Source organism: Sinocyclocheilus grahami, unplaced genomic scaffold, assembly GCF_001515645.1.
Source record: "Sinocyclocheilus grahami isolate Dianchi unplaced genomic scaffold, SAMN03320097.WGS_v1.1 scaffold717.1, whole genome shotgun sequence".
Taxonomy (NCBI): domain Eukaryota; kingdom Metazoa; phylum Chordata; class Actinopteri; order Cypriniformes; family Cyprinidae; genus Sinocyclocheilus; species Sinocyclocheilus grahami.
In genome coordinates this window covers 70,011-81,202 of record NW_015505896.1, presented here as the reverse complement: position 1 = coordinate 81,202, position 11,192 = coordinate 70,011, and the positions used below count along the sequence as shown (strand labels likewise).

General features: G+C 35.5%; 1 protein-coding gene across 1 annotated transcript in view; it reads left to right on the top strand.

Moving 5' to 3' along the window:
* LOC107560269 (serine/threonine-protein phosphatase 2A 55 kDa regulatory subunit B alpha isoform-like) overlaps window positions 1-6,375 on the top strand; it is an 11,136-nt gene extending 4,761 nt beyond the window's left edge. The window contains exons 3-8 of the mRNA XM_016244412.1: window positions 1,607-1,772; window positions 2,146-2,258; window positions 2,349-2,526; window positions 3,563-3,727; window positions 3,844-4,013; window positions 6,190-6,375. Coding sequence (XP_016099898.1) covers window positions 1,607-1,772; window positions 2,146-2,258; window positions 2,349-2,526; window positions 3,563-3,727; window positions 3,844-4,013; window positions 6,190-6,285 — 888 coding nt within the window. The 3' untranslated portion in view covers window positions 6,286-6,375. The remainder of the gene's footprint in view (window positions 1-1,606; window positions 1,773-2,145; window positions 2,259-2,348; window positions 2,527-3,562; window positions 3,728-3,843; window positions 4,014-6,189) is intronic.
* Window positions 6,376-11,192: the final 4,817 nt, after the last annotated feature.

The window sequence follows — 11,192 nt, the reverse complement described above, 5'->3', positions numbered from 1 at the left end:
AATGTTTTATATGGTTACATTTTATTTTGATAGTCCACTTAATCAATCGACTATAAGCAACTTGGCAACTACATGCCAACTAACTCTCATTAGAGTATTAGTATGCTCAAGAATGGTAGAATCTAGTATGGTAGAATAAGTTGACGTACTTGCAAAGACACTTATAGTCAGTTTATCTGTTGGTTGACCATCAAAATAAAGTGTTAGCAAATATTTACAGTAGCAGACGTACTAATACTCTAATGACCGCTAGTTGATATGTAGTTGCAGAGTCACTTATCAACAGCTGTTTAAATGGTACCATCAAAATAATCAAACTGATATTACAATAAAAATAGTTCAAAGCAAATGTGCCATATTACACATTCATCTGATCTGATATCTGATCGCATGGCTGTTTGAGAGAATTTTTTTTGACCGCTTTAAGTAAAGTAGCATAAGAAAAATGTCAAGATATGAGACTTGTAATACATTATAACTATGAGAAATATAATACATTGTAAAAGTGGATGCAACGTGTTCTAAATCATCATACTCTTAAAAGCTATAACCACAAATAAGTAAATATTATAATATATCAAAACTGTACTGTACATATTATAAGTTTTTTTTATAATGCATTATGCGTTCATTATAATGCCTTAAGAATACCCTTATAATTAATGCATTATTTATCGGCTTTAAGATATCGGCCAAATTTTCTTATCAGGCCGATACCGATAACAGAAAAAATGAGCCGATATGGTGGCCGATATATCGTGCATCCCTAATAGAAAGTGTTACCAAAAAACATTAAATGTAACACCCCTTCCCCAGCCTGTTAATATACAATACAGAGACATAAACACACAACATTTAAGGTACAATACGTTGCATTAAGGAATATAATTCCTATTGAGGTAACAGAAGAAAGGGTCCCAAATCTTGTGAAATTGTCCAGTGTTGCCTTTTAAGAGATAACTTGGTCGTCCCAGGTGTAGATATCAGTTCCTCAAGCTATAGTTTGGCAGCAGGACTCTTAACCCTTTTTTCCTGAACGGTAATAACAGCTTCTTGGCGGTTATCAAACAATACTTAAGGAATTTCTGTTGTGCACTGTTCAATGAATATGTATAATTAGAATGTCCTGATATAATGAGCACTGGATCTGGTTCCAAGTTTACATTAAGACAATACATGGGCTTTTGTTGCTTGAAATTGTTATTCAAAATGCAATATATTATTTATAGACTATTTTATTATTTATTAACTATTAATTAGGTTTTATTTTTAAATAGTTAAAATTGTAGTAATTTTGTTATTTGCTTTTGTCATTTGTATTAGTTTTTTCTTTTTAATATTACTGTTTGTAGCTTTATTTGTATTTCAGTTTGTCATTTTAGTACTTCAGCTGATTTCTGCCTTAATTGCAAAGGCAACATTTCATTTAAGTTTGTCATCTACATTTAGATCATTTATTTTTTCAGCTTTGTTTCAGTTAGCGGAAAAGAGAAAAAAAATTCTTTTTCGTTAGTTAGTTTTTTTTATGTTAACAACCTTGACAAATTGCTAGCATCATTGTAATGCAGGATGTTTAAAAGGTCATGTGACATCTCTGTCCTATCAGAGTAAGAGCCTGCCGCAGTTCCGCGCCGAGTATAACGTCTACAGCACGTTCCAGAGTCACGAGCCGGAGTTCGACTATCTGAAGAGTCTGGAAATCGAGGAGAAGATCAACAAGATCCGCTGGCTTCCTCAGAAAAATGCTGCACATTTCCTGTTGTCGACAAACGGTGAGCTAACAGATGAAATGCACAGATTAGTGTTATTTTAATATTACTTCTATTATTCATATTTTGAATTAGCTTTCATTTGAATTTTCAAGTTTTAATAATTTATAAGTTCTTTTTAAAATATTTATATATTTTTTTTAATATATCAGTTTTAGTAAATGTAGTACTTAAGTTTAAACATATTGAAATTTCTTTCCCAAGGCAACATTTCACATTTTTAAGTTGTTCATATAATATTGCATGAAAATGATTTTTAGTAGTTCAGTTAATAATAGCAACACTGGTACAGTCACATTCACACATTTATATGTGTAGGTTGCTCTGTTATCAAATATGTTGATTATTCAATGCACCGTTGTTTTCTTGCATGCAGATAAAACCATCAAGCTCTGGAAAATCAGTGAACGAGACAAGCGACCAGAGGGTTATAACCTCAAAGAAGAGGATGGCCGCTACAGGCATCCATCATCCCTCACAACACTACGGGTGTGAACACACTCACACCACACGCACACTTTATGAATTATGTTAATGCATTAATAAGTCCATACGAGTAACAGGCTTTGCTCCGCGCAGGTTCCAGTGTTCCAGCCGATGGATCTGATGGTGGAGGCGAGTCCGCGGCGGGTTTACGCCAACGCTCACACCTACCACATCAACTCCATCTCAGTCAACAGCGACAATGAGACGTATCTGTCCGCCGATGACCTCCGGATCAATCTGTGGCACCTGGACTTCACTGACCGAAGCTTCAGTATCCTGTTTATTCATACACTACTGTTCAAAAAGTTCGGAGTCTGAAGGATTTTGCTCACCAAAGGCTGCATGTATTTTAGTAAAAATTCTGGGATGATGTGAAATAGTATTACAATTTAAAATAACTTTTTCGTTTTCTATTTGATTATTTTTTAAAATGTAATGTATTCCTGTGATGCAAAGCTGAATTTTTGTTTAGCAGCCATGAATCCAGTCTTCACTGTCACATGATCCTTTAGAAATCGTTCATATTTTCAGTGAAATAAGTCGCACCTGCTCAAAAATTGCATTGTTGAGAGAAAAAACACAGCTAAGTTGCATCAGTGCATGGGTCAAACTTTATTATTACATTCAGAAATTATGTAAAAGGCCAGTAAATAAAATGTTATAAATACCGTAAACATGTATTTTAGTTCCCCTCACTCAACAAATATTTAAATTTAACTGTAACATTATTAATACTATTTAACAAATCTTTGAATTTAACAGTATTCAAAACCTAACAGGAATGAAAAATACAAGTATAAACTAAACATAAATTAGAGTGACATTTATTATAAACAACATTTATTATAAACGCCAAGCGCAAATTAATTTATTTAAAGCGAAACTATCAGCGTGGGAAATGTTTCAGATGATAAAAAATGCAGCTTATGGAAGATAAACTAATAAACGGTTGTGCTGCTACATATTTTTGTGAGAACCATGATTTTCTCTTTTTTTTCAGGATTCTTTGATGAATAGAAAGTTCAAAAGAACGGCATTTTATTTGAAATGGAACTCTTTTGTAATATTACAAATGTTTTTACTGTCACTTTTGATCAAGTTAATGCATGCTTAATTTTAAAAAAATTTAATCTTACTGACCCCAGTTTTTTGCAGTTATATTATATAACATGTGAACTTTTCATAATGGTTAATAAGGCAATTGCTGAGCTTCCTTTTTATTATTTTTCATTCTTTTTCCTCATAATACACACTGGTTCACATTCTTGTAGTGTAACTGAAGTTTGCTGACTTAACCGCTGACTCAGACATTGTTGATATCAAGCCGGCCAACATGGAGGAGCTGACGGAGGTGATCACGGCGTCAGAGTTTCACCCGCTCCAGTGCAACACGTTTGTGTACGGCAGCAGCAAGGGCTCCGTGCGCCTGTGTGACATGAGGGCGTCCGCGCTGTGTGACCAACACTCGAAATGTCCGTTTCTGAAGTTTCACTGCTCATTAGACACACACTTTTGTTGATCTGAGCTGTAAACCTGTCAGGAGGACTTTTGTTGTCATGTAACTCATTTATCATGCGTTTCTGTGCAGTGTTTGAGGAACCAGAGGACCCCAGCACACGCTCCTTCTTCTCTGAAATCATCTCATCCATCTCAGACGTCAAGTTCAGTCACAGCGGCCGATACATGATGACCAGAGATTATCTGACCCTCAAGATCTGGGACCTTCACATGGAGAGTCGACCGGTGGAAACCTACCAGGTGCTGTTTCTGTCTCTGAGGCAGATTTGCTCTTGAGAAAATAGTAATCCATATGGCTTTGGGTGTGCCAAAGCTAATCATTTTAAAGGATTAGTTCACCTAAAAATTAAAACTGTCATAATTTACTCAGCCTCATTGTTGCTCTAATTTGTATGACTGACTTCTGGGACACAAAAGGAGAAATGCTGAATATTCTGGTTGTTTTATCCATGCAATTACAGTTAATCTGGACTGAGGCTTTTAAGCTTATAAAAAGGGCTTTGAAAGTACCATAACATTTCATAATTCGATAGGTTGATCCAGTCTGAGTTGATTTATTCTCGAATCATGCTGATCTGGTTTTCAACTGCAGCGGTGAACACCTTCCTGGAGAAGTTTATCAATGAGTATCAACTGAAATCGAAGCTATTTTATGAATTCAGACCATTTCAGAAGAGCTGCTTTTATGAAACAATGTTTGACCTTGAACGCTCTCTATAACTTATAGTTCTGTCATGACAACTCTCGGAGGGATTGGCATGGTAATGTACATGACAATGTTAATGTATTTGGTCTGCTACGCTGCTGCTGCGGCAGAGCAAGTACCGAAACTTGCTACTGCCAATACATCCACAACATGCTGCTGTGAGCATGTAAGAAATACTGCTGCTGCACATATAACGCATATGAATAACTCACATATAGCATACATGAATCACCCGGTAGCAGATCTATACAGGTGGAGCTGGGTAAGGTGGAGGGTTTCTGAAGTGTGCTGCCAACTGCTACAGCAAACAAAAGCCAGGTATTTGAATATTGAGCAGCGAGCTCATTGGCTACCGATACAGGAGAGGACCAATCAGCTGCCATGTGACAATGATGTCACCAGGTCAGAATGAGCTAGACCTATCGGACTGCGCCAACGAGAGTTTCATGCCAGAACTCTGTATTTATGTAAAAGAAACGTTCAGGAGATTCTTTAAAGTTTCTTTTTTCCCTTAGAAGAAAGAACGTCAAAGAGGTTTGGAACAACAGGAGGGTTAGAAAATGATCATTTTCATTTTGTGCGAACCAATCCTGTAAACCAGGGGGTCTCCAAACTCTGTCCTGGAGGGCCGGTGTCCTGCAGAGTTTAGTTCCAACTTGCCTCAACTCACCTGCCTTCAAGTTTCTAGCATGACTAGTAAGATCTTGATTAGCTGGTTCAGGTGTGTTTGATTAGGGTTGGAGCTGAACTCTGCAGGACAGCCGCCCTCCAGGACTGAGTTTGAAGACCCCTGTTATAAACAATAATAATTTAGCAACATTGACCACTAGGTGGTGTCAGGAATTTATTTCTTGACCATCTCTATATAGGTAGTTTGCATTGCATGAGGATATTGTTTTTCCATATTTCAGTCGGAAAAGCCGTCAGGATTTGATTGGATTATGAAAAGTTGGATATGATGCACTGGATTAATGACATATTGCAATTACCATGATTATAATTAATTATAAACTTAATTACGGCACTTTGGATTCCGAAATAATTACATGCCGAAATCAATACATGACCGTCTTCGCTGTTTACATATATTTTTATGTCCTTGGCTTATCTTCTGTTGAAATTTAAACTATCCTGTATTAGTAAGAAATTATGATTAGTGATAATTATAGGCAATATTAAACACAAATATGTACAGCTAACTTTACCTAAAAATGTATAAATGGGAGTGTAATACAATTCAATATCAGTAATAATTTCTGAGGTGGAAATTGTTTAAATATAATTTTTGCATGTTTATTTAGTGAAAGGATAGTGTAGAAAGCATAGCTACTTTTTTAGTGTTTTACTGTAAAAATATATTTATATAAAAATATATATATATATTATTTTAAATATATATTTAAATGTATTTAAAATATACTTATTTACAACATTTTACTTTTTTGGCTCTGAAGAAAAAGTCAGGGTTTTTTTCACAGAAACTATCAGCAATTGTTTATTATTTAAGTAGTCACATTAATGCTTCTTGGTCTACTTACGATGACATTAGTTTTATGGCTCTGATTACCCAGAATGCTCTGATTAAACACTGTGAAGCTCTAAACATTTAGAAACTGAGATATTCATAAACTAGCTTTCCCTGCTGTGTGTGGCATTAGTGTGTTTTGTGACTTTGATCTCTCTCTCTCTCTCTCTCTCTCTCTCTCTCAGGTTCATGGTTATCTCAGGAGTAAGCTGTGCTCTCTCTACGAGAACGACTGCATCTTTGATAAGTTTGAGTGCTGCTGGAGGGGTGACGACAGGTGAGCAGACGTGACTCATGTTCAGTAGTAGCGTGAGAAGCCATCATGACGTTTCTGTTCAGCTAACGGGCTCCCGCACATCCTGCTAATGACGAAAGCCTCTTTGGGCGCGTTTCAGTTCATGATAAAAGCAGATACAAGGCAAACCTCCAACTGGCATGAGCTGTGTGTGCGTCCGGAGAGAGTCTCTCTGACTGAAGCTTTTATCTGTGACTAACAGAGCGCTTGTGTTTACTGACACACCACACCGTTTCAGGAACTTCCTCCTTTTCAGCAAAAGTACAAGAATATTTATGATACATTCAGGGTTATGTTGTTTTCTGAAAGAAATTAATACTTAAGCAAAGCGTTTAATTGATCAAAAGTAACAGTAAAAACATTTATAATGTCAATATTTCTATTTACAATAAATGTTGCTGTTTTGAATTTTCTAGAATCCTGAAAACCGTGGTTTCTATAAAAAATATGAAGCAGCACAATGTTTTCAACATTGATGATAATCAGAAATGTTTCTTGAGCAGCAAATCAGCATATTAGAATGATTTCTGAAGATCTCTTGTTGGATGTAGGGTTGCCAAGTCCGCGTTTTTTCCCACAGAATTGGGCTGCTTTTAAACTGTTGCCATGGGTTTATTTTCCCAAGTGGGTTAAAGGTTTGAAATATTGCATAAATTACATTTGACTGAAATGCCTGTATTGAATTATTTTGCATTCAATTTTAACCTGTGATGAAACTTTCATGGATTTTTTCATGAACTGTTCCCTCCTGGTGGTAATTTTCAAGAAACGGCTGAAAATACATCTCTTTCATCTTCATTTGACCCTCAAACTCTAGCACTAGAATTATCCTAATTCTAATTTTATTTGCTTGTTATTTTAATTAAATAAACTTGACCCTCTAACATTTGCACTCTATTCTATTTCTATTCTAACTACTTGTTTTATTTAAAAAGAAAAGAGCCTTTAACACTAGCATTCTCTATCCTTTCTACTTGTTTTCTTTTTATTTATTATAAATAATGACCTTCTAACACAAGCATTATCTATACTTTTTCTGTTCTATTGACTTGTTTTCTTTTTATTTATTCTAAAAACAACCAAAACAAAAAAATACCTTGCTACGTTTACTTTGTTAGTTGAAACCCTGCCTCCTTCCCCCGCCCCCCACTGTCCTCTTTTTGGAAAACTAAAATATGGTCACCCTAAACATGACTATCTGTGAAAAAAAACGCATAATTTTTAAAATAATGTTTATAAACCATATATAATTAATTAAGTTGCTTAAACAACTATAAACAAAACAGCATCATGTATGTATGCATAGTTTAATACAAAGGGCAGAAAGCCAATCACACAGAGTACATTTTTCATTTAAAAACATGAGATGCAGATATATGTCTCGATATATGTTTTTTAAAAAGTTAAACCTACATTAATTTTACATGGCTTTCTAAACATGCGGCTCTTTTGTGCGAGATGCGAGTGCAACGGTGATAGATGTCCCTCTAGAAAATGCGTGAAATCTGCGTTCTGTGTTAACGGCTTGGTTTCAGTTTTGACTCTCCTCATTGATGTTCTCTTTTTCCGCAATATTTTTAATGAACAACGCAGCAGCGCCGCATCTAGTGGCTTCAACTGGATAGGCTAACAAAAACATTATAATGCAACGACACTTACATTGTCATCGCATCTCGTGCACCACTGATAAGGCTGTCTGACGCACACCTAAAATTCGAATGCCTGAATGTGGATTTTTATTTTAAATTTGACAAATATTCGAAATTAATTTTTTTTTTACAGCCCTAATGCATTTCCATTAATTGATTAAATTAACATTATATTAGTGATATCATTTGTAATGACATTTCAGGCTTTAATAGCATGATGCTATGGTTTTGTGGGTGGCTGTCAGGGCATTGCTATTTGGTTGCTAAGATGTTATGGGTAGTTGTTAGGTGGTTGCTTGCTGCCTCAAGTCAAATGACCAACCCAACGTCTTTAATATTCAGATTTGACTCGAGTCCTTCCTTTATTGGAAGTAAGTGCTTCAATGGAGTTGGCATTCCATGCAAGCTCCTTTCACCGCAAATCTGATTGGTGAGATTTTCTGTACAGCATCATATAGCTTTCCACCAGAAATTCAACTTTTAAACTGATGTTTTAAAAATAACTTGAAATAATGTGAACTGAAGACTTCAACAGAAGCATACCATCATTTAACAACCCTGAAACTCACAGTAGGTCTGTATTTAAAGCTTTATAAGCTATCATTGAAAATCAATTTCCTATGGAAAAAATGAATGGAATTTTTATTTCCGGAACCCGACTGTTGCACTTTTTTGTGTCAGTTCCAAAATCAAAACGACCAATATGTTCACCAGGCATTTCCCCAAAGCTTTGTAAGCTTAGATCAGAGACTATTGGTCCCAATGGTTTCTACGATCTACAAAGATAGTATAATGCTCCATTAAAATGGATACAAAGTCCCAAGCAGGACATGGAAACCCCAGAGCATTTGAGTGGTATATGAGGTCGGTGGAGAGCAGAGAGTGTTTAGTTAAAGATCTTTCAGTTGTAGCTTGATGTGTCTCCAGTGCAGAGAGAGAAAACTTCTCTCTCTCTCTCTCTCTCTCTCTCTCTCAGGTTCATGGTTATCTCAGGAGTAAGCTGTGCTCTCTCTACGAGAACGACTGCATCTTTGATAAGTTTGAGTGCTGCTGGAGGGGTGACGACAGGTGAGCAGACGTGACTCATGTTCAGTAGTAGCGTGAGAAGCCATCATGACGTTTCTGTTCAGCTAACGGGCTCCCGCACATCCTGCTAATGACGAAAGCCTCTTTGGGCGCGTTTCAGTTCATGATAAAAGCAGATACAAGGCAAACCTCCAACTGGCATGAGCTGTGTGTGCGTCCGGAGAGAGTCTCTCTGACTGAAGCTTTTATCTGTGACTAACAGAGCGCTTGTGTTTACTGACACACCACACCGTTTCAGGAACTTCCTCCTTTTCAGCAAAAGTACAAGAATATTTATGATACATTCAGGGTTATGTTGTTGTTTTCTGAAAGAAATGAATACTTAAGCAAAGCGTTTAATTGATCAAAAGTAACAGTAAAAACATTTATAATGTCAATATTTCTATTTACAATAAATGCTGCTGTTTTGAATTTTCTAGAATCCTGAAAACCGTGGTTTCTATAAAAAATATGAAGCAGCACAATGTTTTCAACATTGATGATAATCAGAAATGTTTCTTGAGCAGCAAATCAGCATATTAGAATGATTTCTGAAGATCATGTGACACTGAAGACTGGAGTAATGATGCTGAAAATTCAGCTTTGATCACAGAAATAAATTACATTTTAAAATCTTAGAAACTGAGATATTCATAAACTAGCTTTCCCTGCTGTGTGTGGCATTAGTGTGTTTTGTGACTTTGATCTCTCTCTCTCTCTCTCTCTCTCTCTCTCTCAGGTTCATGGTTATCTCAGGAGTAAGCTGTGCTCTCTCTACGAGAACGACTGCATCTTTGATAAGTTTGAGTGCTGCTGGAGGGGTGACGACAGGTGAGCAGACGTGACTCATGTTCAGTAGTAGCGTGAGAAGCCATCATGACGTTTCTGTTCAGCTAACGGGCTCCCGCACATCCTGCTAATGACGAAAGCCTCTTTGGGCGCGTTTCAGTTCATGATAAAAGCAGATACAAGGCAAACCTCCAACTGGCATGAGCTGTGTGTGCGTCCGGAGAGAGTCTCTCTGACTGAAGCTTTTATCTGTGACTAACAGAGCGCTTGTGTTTACTGACACACCACACCGTTTCAGGAACTTCCTCCTTTTCAGCAAAAGTACAAGAATATTTATGATACATTCAGGGTTATGTTGTTTTCTGAAAGAAATTAATACTTAAGCAAAGCGTTTAATTGATCAAAAGTAACAGTAAAAACATTTATAATGTCAATATTTCTATTTACAATAAATGTTGCTGTTTTGAATTTTCTAGAATCCTGAAAACCGTGGTTTCTATAAAAAATATGAAGCAGCACAATGTTTTCAACATTGATGATAATCAGAAATGTTTCTTGAGCAGCAAATCAGCATATTAGAATGATTTCTGAAGATCATGTGACACTGAAGACTGGAGTAATGATGCTGAAAATTCAGCTTTGATCACAGAAATAAATTACATTTTAAAATCTAAATATAGAACCAGTAATCGAAATTGTAATAATATTTCACAATATTACTGTATTTACAGAATTTTTTATCAAATAAATGCAGCTTTGAGGAGCAGAAGAGACTTCTCAAAAACATAAACAGACCTGTACAGACCTCGAACGTTTAAATGGTTGTATAATAAAATTCAACAAAATGAAACTTTTTATTTTGCACAACATCTATTCAGAATTCACTAAATATGTTTGAAAGCAAAACAATTTTTAAATATAGTTATAAATATATTTATATTTACCTTTAGTGAAAGCAGTGTAGAAAATATGGCTACTTTTTTTTTTTTTTTTAGTTTTTTTTACAGTAATGCAGCAGTGGCTTTTTGGCTGAAATTATAGTTAGTTTTTCCTGAAAAAAGTCAAAGCAAATACATAAACTATATATATCAATCCGTGTATTTAATATTTTGAATGTTAGTTTTATATTTTCTGTTTTCAATTTAATCTTAAAGTATTAGTAATTCTGTTATGCGTTGTCGCTTTTATTAATTTAGTCTTTTAAATATATCTACATTTACATTTACATTTAGTCATTTAGCAGACGCTTTTATACAAAGCGACTTACAATTGGGGGATACATAAAGCGATTCTTCTTAAGAGAGGCAAACAGACACAAGAAGTGGTTGTAATACCAAGTTCTTAGACATTGTTCAAATAAGTACAAGCTAGAAAGAGAAGGAATAAATAA